Source organism: Tiliqua scincoides, chromosome 9, assembly GCF_035046505.1.
Source record: "Tiliqua scincoides isolate rTilSci1 chromosome 9, rTilSci1.hap2, whole genome shotgun sequence".
NCBI lineage: Eukaryota > Metazoa > Chordata > Lepidosauria > Squamata > Scincidae > Tiliqua > Tiliqua scincoides.
The window spans coordinates 26,458,984-26,474,710 of record NC_089829.1 but is presented as its reverse complement, the minus strand read 5'-3'; the positions used below and the strand labels follow the sequence as shown (position 1 = coordinate 26,474,710).

General features: G+C 44.5%; 1 protein-coding gene across 2 annotated transcripts in view; it reads left to right on the top strand.

The window, feature by feature from the left end:
• The first annotated feature begins 2,397 nt into the window (after positions 1–2,397).
• USP10 (ubiquitin specific peptidase 10) overlaps positions 2,398–15,727 on the top strand; it is a 39,115-nt gene continuing 25,785 nt past the window's right edge. For both annotated transcript variants that reach the window (XM_066637010.1, XM_066637009.1), the window contains exon 1: positions 2,398–2,525. In XM_066637010.1, coding sequence (XP_066493107.1) covers positions 2,505–2,525 — 21 coding nt within the window. In that variant the 5' untranslated portion in view covers positions 2,398–2,504. The remainder of the gene's footprint in view (positions 2,526–15,727) is intronic.

The following is a 15,727-nucleotide window of genomic DNA, read 5'->3' as shown; positions in this document are numbered from 1 at the left end:
TCTACTGTCTGGCATAATATTTCTTAAGGGCTGCTGAGGGACATTATGTAGCTCAATTTATATTAATGTTACTTTCCTAAGCATATTTACTGGAGGGTAAGTCCTACTGAGCACAGCTGAACTTCCTTCCAACTAAACACACACAGGATACATCTTTCATATTTTGAGAGATTTTTTAATTCCATTTTTTAATTTCTATACATTTCTTTTAAAACCGTCACTCTCTCCAAGAGTCTGGGATGAAATAAGCTAGAGCAGTGGTTCTCAAACTTTAGCACCATGTCCAACTTTTTAGAATGAGAATCTGTCAGGACCCACCAGAAATGATGTCATGAGCAGAAGTGACATCAAGTAGGGAAATTTTTAACAATCCTAGGCTGTAATCCTACCCACACTTACCCAGGAATAAGCCCCATTGACTATATCGTTAAAGCATATGCTGTTAAAAGCACAGATCTGTAACATTCCCCTAAATGCAGTCTCATATCATGGTAGCATCAAGTTTAATCTACTAATAATAAAATACTGAAATGAAAGGGGACCCACTTGAAATTGGCTTGCAGCCTACCTAGTGGGTCCTGACCCACAGTTTGAGAAACACTGAGCTAGAGGTTCTTCAAATGAAGTACAATAATTTTCAAAGTCGAAAAGAGCAGCAGAAGAAAACACTTTGATGGGGGAGGGGACATTTAAAATTGATTTAAGCTGTTTCAAAATCTTAATGGGGCATGGTCAAGTATGCATGTGACTACTAGTTCTTGCTCCTTAATATTAAACAATATAAGGAAAAATAGAGGGTGGTGGCACCTTAAAGCCTAATGTACGAGTTTAAGGCTAGTATGTGTTACAGCTGCGTTCAAACTAGTGACTGCTGTACACTTGGAATGCGGTCCCTGTCCAGACCACAGCTGGGTTTTCTGCCCTGGGCCACGAGAAGTCCTTCCTGTTTAGAGGAAATGGACACTCTGGGCAGTTGTGTCATCTGCCTGGCTTCCCAGAAGGATGTGCAACAGGACGTCCAGGCAGACGCAATTGCCCATAAGCGTCCCTGTCCCCTGATTGAGACTTTGCATGGTGCCCAGGCGGAACCATGCAAATTACCCCTGCTAATTGGGTAAGAGGCACTTTTTCAAGTGGGTGCTCCTTTTTTTTTTTAGCAGTGGGAGAGTAACTGGCCCACCTCACCCCAGTACTGTCTGTCCTAGTGGCTGTCTGCTGGTATTCATTTGCATCTTTTTAGATTGTGAGCCCTTTTGGGACAGGGTGCCATTTAGTTATTTGATTTTTCTCTGTAAACCGCTTTGTGAACTTTTAGTTGAAAAGTGGTATATAAATACTGTTAATAATAATAATAACCAAAAGGTCTGCTCACCGGGTGGACACATCCATATGGACACCGGATCTGGACCCCGGTTTGAGTGGTCCTGCTCTGAAACAACTCTAACCTACTGACTCTCATTCAAATCACACACATGCGCAAATCCAGTGATACCCAAACTGTGGGCCGGGATCCACTGGTGGGTCACGACCTGATTTTTGGTGGGTCACCTAAAGGGCGATGGAGAAAGATCAGATAACAAACTGCCTCAAGCCCTGAGGCTATTCAAAAAAACAACAACTCTGATACTGCTAATTACCCTGCAAAGAGCTCAGCTCCTGCAGTTTGCAAGGTAACTTCTAATTGCCCTGCAAGAAGCTGAGCTCCTGCTGTTTGCAAGCTTGTGTAAATATAGGGAGATAAATGTTTGAGGGCCTTTTCTGGTAATTAATTCATAATTAGTAAATTAATAATGAGAAATTAAAAGATCTAAAAGGAAATAGTTAATTCTTAACTATTTAACTAATTTAACTATTTAACTAATTTAGTTAATTAATTCTTAAGAGTTAATTCTTTTTAGATCTCCTTTTAATTAATAATGCACAATTAATTAACTATTATTCAATATTATTAATTATTTGTTAATTCTTTATAGATCTCCTTTTTCTAATCCGGTAAACCAAGGTGGGTCCCCAAAAAGTGTCACCTTTAAAAAGTGGGTCCCCGTGGTAAAAAGTTTGGGAACCATAGGATACAACACCAAGAGGATGCGCCCCGATGAGCCTCCAGTATGCCCTCTCTACAGGCTCACCCTCTCTTACCATCAAGCCAACCCAGCAGGACTGCGCATGTGCAAAGGGACATCGTTCCATCCGCTCGCTTTTCCTCCGCCCACGGAGCCGCGCATGTGCGTTCGCGAGCAACCTCCCTCTTGCCAGTCTCCCCGCATGGACAGAGAAAGAACCACCTCCCTCCACCCTCGCGCATGCGCAGAGGCCGCCACGGTGAGCGGCGCCGGCCCTCCTCCCGGCGCATGCGCAGAGGCCCGCCTCGCCTCGCCTGCCTCCCTGTGTGGTGTGTGCGCGAGAAGAGACAAGATGGCGGCGGCGGAGCCAGCAGCGTGAGGCGCCGAGGAGACGCCGAGCTCGCCCCGCTCCGCCCGCCCCGGCCGGGGACGGGAGCAGCCATGGCCGTCAACAGCGCGCAGGTAACCGCCTCGGCCCGGCCCGGCCGCGCGGGGTGCCGGGGGGCCTCCGCCCGTCTCCTGTGAGGGGCTTCTTTCCTCTCCTGGCCTGGCCTGGCCCGGCCCTGCCGCCTCATGCAGTCGCCTGCCCGGCGGGGGGGGGCCTGACCCCCTCACCCCCCCCCCCCCGGTCAGCGCAGTGTGGAGCGCGAGCAAGGCAGGCGCCCGCCCTGGAGGGAGCCTTGCAGCGCGACTCCTGCGCGCGCATGCGCAGAGAGAGCCTGCTGCCTCCTGCTGAGCCTGGCCCACCCCCCCTCTGCTCCAGTGGGGCCGGCCCTGGCTGGCAGCCTCGCCCTCCAGAGCAGGGACTCTCAACCAGTGGCACGGGCTCGACCAGTGGCACTTGAGGTGGTGCCTGGGGGTGCTCCTGGCACCTCTGGACGCCTGCCGCCCGGCAGCGAAACCAGGAACGCAGTGCCACAGGCTGTGGTCTGAGGCTCAGCAGGCAGAGAGCCAAAGCATGTGCTCAAAACAGCCCTCTGGGTGCCATTTGAAGTGGTGTCTTGGGGTGCTCGCAGGAGCCCTGGACACCTGCCACCCGGCAGCGAGACCAGGTACGCAACACAACAAACTGTGGCAGGAGGCTAGGTGGGCAGAGCTCCAAAGCATGCACTCAAGACAACCCCCCAGGTGCCACTTGAAGTGGTGTATTGTGGTGCTTCCAGGAGCCCTGAACGCCTGCCACCCGGCAGCGAGACCAGGTATGCGACACAACAAACTGTGGCAGGAGGCTAGGCGGGCAGAGCTCCAAAGTACGTGCTCAAGACAGTCCGCCAGGTGCCACTTGAAGTGGTGTCTTGTGGTGCTTCCAGGAGCCCTGGACACCTGCCACCCGTCAGCGAGACCAGGTACGCAACACAACAGTCTGTGGTAGGAGGCTAGGCGGGCAGAGCTCCAAAGCATGTGCTCTAAAAAACCCTCTGGGTATCACCGGTGGTACTTGGGCTGGCATCTGGTGTTACTCGCAGGACCTCTGGACGCATGCTGCCCGGCAGCAAGACCAGGAATGCGATGCAACAAACTATGGTAGGTGGCGTGACTTAGCCAGCAGTGTTGCAAAGCAGGTGCTCAAAAAAGCCTGCCAGGTACTACTTGAAGTGGTGTCTAGTGGTACTTGTGGGACCCCTGGACACCTGCCACTCGGCAGCGAGACCAGGTACGTGACACAACAAACTGTGGTAGGAGGCTCGGTGGGCAGAGCTCCAAAGGATGCGCACAAAAAAGCCCTCCGGGTGCCACCAGTTGTCCCTGAGGTGGTATCTGGTGGTACTTGCAGGACCTCTGGACACCTGCTGCCAGGCAGCGAAACCATTAAGTGACACAACAAATAGGGATTGGAGGTTTACTTGGTGGGCAGAGCTCCAAAGCACATGCTCAAAAAAACGCTCTGCATATCACCAGTGATCCTTGAGGTGGTATCTGGTGGTACTTGCGTGAGCCCTGGACATGTGCTGCCTGGCAGCGAGACCAGGAACGTGACACAGGAAACAGCAGTAGGCTTGGCTTGGTGGGCAGAGCTCCAAAAAGCCCTTTGGGTACCACCAATGGCGTTTGAAGTGGTGTCCGGTGGTACTCTCAGTACCACTGGACACCTGCTGTCTGGCAGCTAAACCAGGAATGTGATGCAATAAACTAGTAGGTGGCTTGGCGGGCAGTGTTGCAAAGCATGCGCTGAAAAAAGGAAGCTGGACTAGATGGGCCTATGGCCTGATCCAGTGGGGCTGTTCTTATGTAAAAGCCCACGAGGTACCACTTGAAGTGGTGTATAGTGATACTTGTGGGACCCCTGGACATGTGCTGCCAGGCAGCGAGACCAGGAACGTGACATAGCAAACAGTGATAGGAGGTTCGGCTTGGTGGGCAGAACTCCAAAGCATGGGCTCCAAAAAATCATCTGAGTACTACTAGTGGTAATTGAGGTGGTGTCTGGGGGTGCTTGCATGACCCCTGGACACGTGCCAACCAGCAACAAGACCAGGAATGCAGTGGAATAGACTGTGGTTGGTGGGCAGAGCTCCAAAGCATGTGCTCAAAAAGCCCTCTGGGTATCACCAGTGGCACTTGAGGTTGTGTCTGGTGGAACCCATACAAGCCCTGGACATGTGCCACCTGACAGTGAGACCAGGTACGTGACACAACAAACTGTGGTAGGAGGCTCGGCTCAGCAGGCAGAACTCCAAAGCATGTGCTCTACAAAGCCCTCTGGGTATCTCTGGTGGTACTTGCAGGACCTCTGGACATGTGCTGCCTGGCAGCAAGACCAGGAATGCAATGCAACAAACTACAGTAGGTGGCATGGCTTGACTTAGCCAGCAGTGCTGCAAAGCATGCGCTCAAAAAAGCCTGCCAGGTATCACTTGAAGTGGTGTCTAGTGGTACTTGTGGGACCCCTGGACACCTGCCATTCAGCAGCAGAACCAGGAATGTGATAAGAGCAAACAGTGGTAGGAGCAAACAGTGGTACCAGCAAACAGTGGTAGGAGTCTTGGCTTGGTGGATAGAGCTCCAAAGTATGCACTTAAAAAAGTCCTCTGAGTACCACCAGTGGCCCCTGAGGTGGTGTCTGGTGGTACTTGCAGGAGCTCTGGACACCTGCTGCCCAGCAGTGAGACCAGGAACATGACACAACAAATAGCAGTAGGAGGCTCGACTTAGCAAGCAGAGCTCCAAAGCATGCTTTTCTGTGCTCAGAAAAAGCCCTCCCGTCCACTCTGAGCCTCTCACTGGTGTTTGTCACGTCACATCTGGCTTCTCAGTCAGAACTAACTGGTGACGATGTCATCGCCAGTTACTTCTGGTGGTAGTTTGAATAGGTGGACCATGTGAAGAGGTACAGTAGGGGACAAACCTTGAGAAACACTGCTCTACAGTACCCCTGCCCTACCTGCAGGTTCTGATCCTGGGATATTCAGCATGATCAGCAGGTGCTGTGCTGGTGAAACCACAGCCCCTCCCATCAGCACATGTACACTCTTTCTCCTCTGCCTTCCCAACTGTGTGTCTTTAGCTGGAAAGTTAAAACTACTGCTTTTCTAGGTGTATACTTGCTCGAGAGTAAAGCTTCATTTGGCAAACATGTATCCCATAAAACGTACATTCCATTTCCCTGTGACGAGTTGTATGGTTTTACTCACTCATTCCTGAGTAAGTGTGTAGGTAGGATTTATGGTGTTACCGTGGCAGCCCAGCAGGTTTGCTTTGAGGTTAAATTCTGCTGAAGTCAGCTTCAGCAGTTTTACTTCCCCAGGCCAGTATGTATGTTAAAATCATTGGGATAATATAACCCTGGTCTATGCTTACTCATGAATCAGTTTCTTTAGGTTCACATGTTGCACTGTACTCTTAGGCAAGCACATGCATAAGATTAGATTGCGGCTTTTACAACCTGATCCTGTGCCTGCTTGCTTAGGAGTAAGTTTCACTGGGTTCATTCATTGGACTTTACTCCCGGGTAAGTGTGTGCATAGGATTGAGTTGCAACTTTGCAGCCTGATCTTTTGCTTACTTATTTGGGAGTAAGTCTGCCTGGGTTCTGTCATTGGGTTTTACTCCCAGATGTGTGTATGAGGTTGTTGACTTTGTCTTTATTCTAAAGGCAAAGATTGGTAAATTTCCTTTTTTCTAGAGAAAGATGGTGGGTTTTTTAAAAATACAAGGAAACATATTTATAGGCTCTTCTGGAAAATGTTGGGGGGGGGGGAGGGAAGTGCCAAGGGTTGCATTGTGCTGAGTGGAAAGTTAACATTTGCTGAGCTGGACAGTGCTGGGAGTGACTTGCATTCATTCATCCATTCATTCAGTTTTCTTTACGCTTTCATTTTAAATGTTTTTTTTCCACTCACAGTTGTATTAAGCATACTGTTAGGGGAGAGGAAAAAGGAGTTGCTGAATGCTGTACTTTAAAAAAAGTGTCAAATTTCCTCTAGATATAATGTAGGGTGCTTAATTTTGTTTTCTGTTTCAGGAGTTTCTAAGTAATTTTATGGAGAGATATTTTGATCTAGTAAGAATGTTAATAGTAAGGATGAAAGTAAAAGGATCATACAGTTAACAGTTACTGATAGGCTCATATTTCTTTTTGTAGCACTGCCAGCATATCTAAGGTTGTAAAGAAGGTAGTCTGTGTTGATATTGAGACTTAAAGGTCATCTAATCAAAATTTCCCATGCATTGAGGCAGGATCTTGCAGCTCCAGGCCTTTCTAAAAAAAATATAATTCAAGATGGAAGAGTGCAGTCTGTGAGCAGCCTGATTAGCATGTCACAAAGAGAACAGGAGGATCAGGGCACACTATGCTGGAGGAGCCTGCAGGACTAGGGAATAGTTCTAGCAAAATTAACTTGGCTGAGTCTGACATGCACAAGGAAGCTATGCCACAGGCTGTGAGTGCAGATGACACCCCAAAGTATCCCACAGCCTGGGTGGTAGAAAAAAAACCCTTCCTAATATGGTGATTGACCTTGAATATTCAAACAAGTTCTTTTCAAGAAAGAAATTTATTTATTAAATGCTAGCCTGTTTCGTCTGTTATTATATTTCCAGTTATGAATACTTCTCCCCTCCTAGGATTTACCGTATTTATCGGCGTATAACACGCACTTTTTCCCCCTGAAAATAGGGGGCAAATGATGTATGTGTGTTATACGCCGATGTCCAGGGAACGGAATCCTCTTTAAGGGATCCCGTTCCCAATAGTGCCTAGCGGCGGCGCAGCGTCGTGACGTGATGTCAGCGCTGCGCCCGCCGCATATTATCACAGCCGCTGGCAGCTGATGAATATGGTAAGTGGAGACCCTTTCTTTGGGGAGGGGAGGGGGAGGGATTGAGGTGAGGTGGCATAAGTAATGCTTTGGATGGTGAAGAAGATGAGCTGATTTATGAAGATAGTAGCAGTGAAAGCAGCAGTGTTCATTGCGATTTTGAAGATAGCAGTGAAGATGAAGAGTTTCTTGGTTTCCCAGATAGTGATTTCTGAGTAAACTTTTGTAAAAACAAAATATCCAAGTTTCTTTTGTTAAAACAGTTGCTTTTACTGTCCTTTTACATTATTTACCTTATATGTGGTAATAATATTAATAAAAAAAAGTTCTGAGCTACCCTTATTTTTTTCCTGAAATTTCCCTCTTAAAATGAAGATGCGTGTTATACGCCTGTGCGTGTTATACGCCGATAAATACGGTAAATACGAAGAGGTGTATAGTAAATCTGCAGTGTGATAATAGTCATATATTGGTTGCAAAGAAGTGCATGCAATGTGAGTTGTGTATGAGTTGCTTGCATTAAATGCAAGTAATTTCCTGGGAAACCTTTTTTTACCCAAGGCAGTAACTAATACTAATTTTCAGAGGGAAAAATGTGTAAAAGTTAACATTCAATATCTAAAGATTGCATACTTTTCCAGATAACTCATGGTGTAATTGCAATGAATCTACGTGTTTAGTGTAGCAAATGTAACGTGAATAAAAGTGGATATGGCTGTTAAAAACTGGCACTCGAGCTGACATCTATTACACCTAGAGGGAATTTCTGTTACAGAATGTTGCCTAGGTCTTTGGATCCAGATTGGGAATCTGCATAATCTGTTGCTGCTTGCTTGCTACTTTGTTGTGTATAGAGTTTAATTCTTTGGTTCTTTAATAAAAACATTGTGTGTATGCTTTGAAAAAGATACTAAGATGACAAACCAAAAGTGCTTTTGAGCGTTCTATGTGTTGTGTTATACTACCACAGCAAGTTATTTATATAGTGGTTTAAAATTTCAAAATGCTTCACAATCTTTGAAGTTCTTTTACTCTCATCAGAAACCTATGAAGCTGGCCACTGTTTCTCTCTACAGAGAGGACACAGATTTGCTTGGTCAAAGCCGCAGACAGTGTCTGTGGCAGAAGTGGGACATGCACAAAGGGACATGCACGCAGGTCTTGCTGATCTAAACCCATAGCTATACCCACTTGGCTTCATTGACTTTCTGTAGTAATTGTAGAATTTTCTTTATCTGAGAGCCACAACTATATTTCTTAGTCCTGTACTTCAGATAATCAGTTTGGAATTCAGGCTTGGCATTTGCCTTTCATCTGGGGTGAGTAGCAGTTGCTGCTAGGTGAGCCCTCAACTGGCCAACCACCAGTTTCCTGCTTGTGTTCTCTCTTTACTGGCTAAACTTTTAAGGCTACAAGCCTAAAAGTTTGAGCGTGCATGTAGCTGCCAAGTGCTGCCCTGTCTTTTAATTCCAGGTAACTCTAATACACTTTCATGCATGACTTAGCCACTCATGTACATATAGAAAAACATTTTGAATCTGTATAGTAATTGGATGTTCTTTATGCTCAATTAAAATTTGACTAGTTTTCCAGACCAGGCTGAGGGTATTTTTTTTTGTTTGCTACAGCCAATACCTAGCATTTATATAGCTTTTTATTACTCTGGAGATTTTTGTCCTGCCTTTCAATCTCTGGAGAGGTCCCCAGAGTGTGTCACATCAGTTTACGTCTACAAATATAGTGAAGAAAACCTTTGTTTCTTGTCCTCCTTGCAGGACAATTGATGTTTCTCTCTGGTCATTGTAAGGGGGGGCACACTTCATGTTGTTAAAAAGACACCACCCAGTAGGGGTGGTGATACTTTGCTTTAGTGGTTTCTAAAGTTTTTATATCATGTCTGCTTATACCAGCCCTAAGAAGGAGATCAGTATTATCATACTCGTATCCTTTATAATTTTCTGATAGTTTGGGGGGGGTGGGTGGGTACTGTGTTGCAGTGGCTGCAGTCCTTCCTTTGATGATGGGTTCCAGAAGGTGATGCTGGGAGATTCCTGGCTGTAGCTTATGGTGTCCTGCAGATCTTTTTTGTCCCCCAGCCTGTTTAACATCTGCATGAAACCTTTGGAAGATGTTGTCCAAGGATACAATATGAGGTCTTATCAGTATCTTAGCCTTCCTCAGCTGAAGAGGCTGTGGAAGTCTTGAATCAGTTGTTGGAGTTTGTGAGGACAGAATCTGGGTGAACAAACTGAAATTAAATTGGCAAGAGGCCATCTTATGTCATCCGGATCTGAATGGAGTTGTAGTCCTCTTGACAGAGCAGGATTGCAGTTGCTCTTGAAGTCTAAGTGGTGGTTGTGGTCTCAAGTGGTTTTGCCCAGCTGTGGTTGGTATGTCAGCTGCACCTGTTTCTGTCTTGGATGGACCAAGCAACAGTGATCCATGCTTTAGGAACATCATGGTAGAATACAGTGATGTAACCCAATGTGGGGCTGCTGTTGAAGACCTTTTTGAAACTTCACCTGGTATAAAATGCAGCTCCTTAGATTTGACTGGTACAAAAGAGTCATGATTCACCATTATTGTTTCAGCTGCACTGGTTTCCAGTTTGTTTCTGGGTCTAGTTCAAAGCAGTGGTTATTATTTTTAAAGACCTACTTAACTTGGGACCAAGATGAGGTCAGTGGTCTTTCAGGTATGAATTTACTTGTTGGTTACGATTGGAGGAGAGATGTGAGAGGCCTTCTCAGTAGTGGCCCCCAAGATATGGAATTCCCTGCCCTCTGATATGTAACTGCCTCCCCCTGAATTTCTGCTGGAGGCGAAAGAACTGGTATTTAAACTTGCATTCTCTGAACTTGCTTGACTCTCCTCATAATTTTTGTTTCGTTTGCTGCCATTTTTTTTATTGTATTTTTGTCTTAATTTATACTGTCTGCTTGCCTGAGTTAGGCAAGTTAGAATTTTTTAAAAATAATTTTGCCATTGAGGTTGAGAGAAAGTGGCTTACTCCAGGGCCCTGAGGATATCTAAACTGGGGAATTACTGAAATGTAGCTCAGTCACTTAACCTCTATGCCAACAACTTTCAACTAGTGTGTCAGGGCACATTGGTGTGCTGTGAATGATTGCAGGTGTTCCCCGGGAGCTTGGGGGAGGGTAATTTATTTTATTTCTCCCCCGCCTTTCTCCCCCAGATTTATTAGTAGAGCCATTGGGGGATGTGAGCCCCCCACCGGCAGTGCAGTGTGCCTTTTCAATTGTGAAAAAAATTGATTATGTACCTTGACAGGTTTAGCACCTTGTCAGTGTGCCGCCTTGGGTGCCCTTTGAAGAGAAAGGCGGAATATAAATCAAATAAATAAATAAAAATAAATAAGATGAGAAAAGTTTTTGAAAATTGCTGCTTAGTTACAACTACAATTACAACTCCATTAGCTTTTCTGGAGAAAGTTATAACTTCTGAGACCATGTTATCATTATGGTGGTTTCTGTTGAGTTCTATCTCTAACTTGCCTGTGTATCTCATTTGCAAAATTTTTTCAGTATTGTTACAACAACATTATATACATCATACCAACTGTGTACAGTAGGTGAGAAAATGCACACTGAAGTAAGTGACAGTTGTTCCTTTTAATAGCCTGATCCACTGACTTGGGTAAACTTTGATTGCTTAGAGTCCTTGATTTTAGTGCAGATACTTAGATTAAAGTTGTAGTACTAATCTTAGGACCCAATCCTCTCCAATTTTCCAGCACTGGTGCAGCCATAATGAAGCCTCACGGTAAGGGAACAAATGTTCCCATACTTTAATGAGAACTCTGTGACTGCTGCCCCACCGCAAGATACAGTGCGTGCACCATTGGCACAGCAGCCCAGGCACTGGAAAATTGGATAGGATTGGACCCTTAGTCCACAAACGATTCCCATTGTGTAAGTGTGTGTGTGTATAAATCTTAGATTTTCTTCTAAGTTAGACTTAATAGAATGCTTGCTGTTAAAAAAAAATGTCCTTGATTTATATATGCAGGATACTCCCCCCCCCCCTTTGTAGTTCCTTCCTGCCTCTAGTTTCTGGGAATCTTCATTCTTAAAAGTTCTGCTCATTAGGCAGATGTGCCTGAACATGAAGTTTCTGGTAATTCTCTTGTTGTACATGTCAAAGCTTTCATTCCACCCTGATTATGTTAGTAATTGAACAGCCCAGGAGTTTGCGCGCACGCACGCGTGTGTGGTTGACAGTTAGAATTGCCTAGTTAAGTAAAGGAAATTCACGGTAGCATCTTTAGTGAAGTGAAACTGTTTCTCATGTATAGATGATGATGATGATAGATATGTTCTTCTAGATGTAGTAACTTTTTGTGTTATGACTAGCTGTTTTTGGGTGTAAGGGTGGATTAGAAGTTGCCTAAATAAACATTGGTTTTCCTTAAGCTAGAATAGAAAGAACATAGAAAAGCCAATCAGTGTTCTTTCTGTTCTGGAACTGTATTTTTGAAAATCATTTCTGACCTTTATGGAATGTCTAAAAGCCTTGGTGGGAGAGACAGATTAGGGCAGAGGTAGGCAAATTTGGCCTGAGGGCCCTAGAAATTGTATGGAGCTCTGTAATGCATACTTGTTGTAACTTCCATCATAACTTTGATTCCAGCTTTGGTTTGTTGTATTTTTTTAAAAATAAATTAATACACGCATCACTCATTTTTAAATTGGAAAAGTTATGAATAAGAGGCTCTCTTTTCTTACTTGCTCTTGTTCACAGCCAGTTCTTTTAGATTGGCAGTGCTCCTAGATGGGCTACAAGCTTGCTTATGCTGGGTCCTAAAATGACTGGTTGGTGTGCACCTGTGCCCCTCTTCCTTGTATGCACACACTGTGTCTGGCAGCAATGCTGCTATGTTTGGACAGGAAGCACCAATGTGCAAGTCTGAGACCCAATAGTTAACTGTGGTAGGGAAACCATTGGATAGCTGGATCTGATCCCCAGACCTTACTTGTCCACCTCTCAGTTAGGAGAAACTGCACCTTTCTGCAGCAGTACAGGCTTGATTGGCAGTTACAAAGAGATAGCAATGATCAGAAATTTACTTGGAAAAATGTATTTCAGTTTTCCATCAACAAAGCAGATAAACAGTAACATTTGCATTCAGGGTTGGGTATACCAGCCTGCCAAAAAATCCATACAGGATTTTTACTAACTGTTTACTGCCAATATTTTAAGTAATCTTTGATGCATCATTGGCTATCAAATATATAATTGCAATAAAGAATGAAATCTTTCAGTGTACGAAAACTTCTATGCTTGTTTGTGTAGAGACAGTTGTATTCTCCCATAGAATGGCTATTTTTGTGTCTGGTGTATCCTCTGATCCAAAACACGTGTACTTGGATAAGTCTCTTTGGTTTCAATGGAACTTAGCTGCCTTGTAAGTGTGCCAGGATTTCAGCCAAAGTTTAAAAGTCAAAAAAAGCCTTAAGTATGCTTCCTGCTTACAAGGAGTGTGTATAAGACTTCACTGTAGCTTCTTCACACTGTGCACTAGATCTTGCTGTTAGAGGTGGCTGGGGCTACAAGAAAAACACCCATTTTTGACATGGCTTCATCTGGCAATACATCATGCTTGGATTTTGTGGCTCAGTAACGTATAAGTGCAGCATAGCTAGAGCTGTAGGATCACTGAGTACAATAGCTTTTAAGGGATGAGCAGCCCTATCCTTCATGGCACTGCCTGGTGCAGCGGTGCCAGGGATGCTGCTGGAGATCTCAGGGGAAGAGGACTTTCAACCCCTTCCCCCAAGGAAAGCCCCAGGCCCCACAATGGGGCTACTGGTGTCTGCGCCAGCTATTTTGCTGGTGCACTCTGTTGGGCTTTGTAAACCCATGTGGGGGATAGGATCCATTGGAGGAGGCCTCCGCCGATCCTGCCCACTCACCCCACCCTCCCTGTTCCTGGAAAAACTCCCCCTGCCCCCCAAAAACTGCACTGCCGCCTGACGATATTATCTCCTGTGGCCATGTGTCGTCATCCTGTTGGCACTAAGGGCCAGCGCCAACGTTCCCTACTCTCTGGGTGCTGTAAAGGTGTTTGTCACCTCGCGCTGATGCTATAGGACCATAGAACTGGACCCTAAATAACTTTAAATACTGTTTGATTGCTTATTTTGCTGAACTATGTATAATAGATCAGCATGATTAATCAATGTCCCCCCACCCCTCATCAAAAGTTAGTGGATTCTGAGAGTTCGTGCGGTAGAATGGACCAGACTGTGTGTGGCAGTGGTGCTACTTTAGAATGTTCCCTCATGTAGTCCCTCCTTGCAGATAGAAAACTGGGAGGAAGGTTCTAGCCCAATGCTTGCTTGCCATTCTTGCTTTCTATTTGTGGGGATTTTTTAGCATTCAGGGAGGATTCAGAATTGGGGAACCTTTATCACAATCTGAAGTTGTGCAGTCTACTGCTATGTTCTACATTGGGTAGGATACTGTTAGTGCCATTTGATGTAAAACTAAAAGAAAAGCCTACACCTTTTCCAGAGGTGTTTTCTTACTTTGAATTCTTCATTGCACATTTGAGGGTTTCTCTAGAATTTGCATTTAACGTGTAGAGAAAATGCTTTCCTTGAAGTGTTGGAATATCTTCCATATGATACAGCCTTTGTTTTAAAGTTGAAGGGTACCAGTAGAATGTATCTGGATAGCATAGATTTCCTATAGACTTCAATTTCAGTTTATTGCCATCTACATTCTGTGTGCTGTTGTCTGTAGTAGGACTTGCTGGCTTTGAGGATTATAATCATTTGTCATTTAAATGCCGTTTCAGCAAAGTAGATATTGAGTTTGAAAGAACTGCACTGCTAGAGCTGCAGGTTTTCCCCCCCTATTCAGTTGAAATGCTTTATATATGACCATTTAACATACCACTCCGGATTAAGGAATTTTGTATGAGACAATGGTGTTTGATGGTGAAAGTCTCTCACAGTTCTAAAACATGGTAATAATTGGGACCAGAAACACTGCGTTTCCTCTGCACAATTTACCTCTTCAAAAGATGAAACGTGGAAACTGCATATTTTGTGATGATGGTGACGATAGGGAATTCGTTCGCTCAGTAGAGAAATGAAATACTGACTCATCGTATTTGTCTAAATCCTACAAAGAACTTTAGTTAAAACACCTTGCTTATATAAAGAGCACTTAGCCTTGGCAATGGTGAAAGCTAAAAGTATTGTAGTCACTATGCAGATTTACACATTTTCCTGACTTTTTAAAAACTTCCAGGAAATGTCTCATTTTGGTGGGGAGAAAATGAAAGTATAGAAATATTTTCCATGTTTGTATCTTGTAGAAGTACTTGCTGATTTCCTGTTGCAAGTGTTAAACTGTGGGATATTTTTCCCCCAAGGTGAAGTTGGAAAGGCTCTTATAAATGCACATCAGAAATGGTTACTTCACTGGTGAGAAGATAAGAGGCTTATTAGGTCACTTGGTATCTGATTAAGTTGAAGGTGGCCTGTGTTTGATCAAGATAGAAGAGTTAAGCGATGCATTGCAAAAGTTAATATGGTTAGCAACGTTGGAAGTTCTTCAGATTCCAAGACAGATGTGGGGTAACTGCGAGTTGGACAGTGGGGAGCCTGTGTTTACCAATAAGCAATGCAAGAGTGTAATGGATATTTGGCCCCACCTTTGAGCCCACCTTTACAGCTTTTAGTTAACATCATGCTTCAGTCTTAAATTCACTAATTTGACTGGAGTCTTATTTAGATAACTATTTGGTGTAAAGTTTTTAATACTCTCTAGAAGCCACTACTCTCTTGTTCCTTTCCCCAGGTAAGTATCAGCTAGGTAAAAGGAATCTTGCCTTGTTGGTAGAAGATAACCGCAAACCCTTCCCATGAATGCTACTACTTCCCCAGCAGGATTTACAGGTTTAGGAATGCAACGCTCTGGATGATACCAGTACCTAGAGTGAACTTCCATGATGAACTTCCATGGCACAACAAACAGCAATCCTCTTGTGTTCTTATTGGACTGATAGATTCCTCCCACTCTTGTTTTTCTTTCACAAATCAACCTAATTTGTCACCCCAAGATAAATAGGTTTAGCTTTTTAAACTATCATTCTGCAGAGATTCACTTTGTAGTTGGAAGAGTTAATTAGATACTCTTAATTTGGTAATGTTGTTTCCAGGAAAAATAACTTGAATTTTTATCTCATTTTCCTGTAAGCCAGCAGAAGAAAGGCTGTCATATCAAACTTTCATTATTTGGAAGACTGCAACTGCCCATGTACCTGCCTACCATCATAGGTTTTCCAAGGCTGGAAAAAATTAGATTCAGACTTGGGTGCATTTTGGAGTGGAAACTGTTAGTCAGGAAATTCATTGGTAGACACCACGGGCCCAT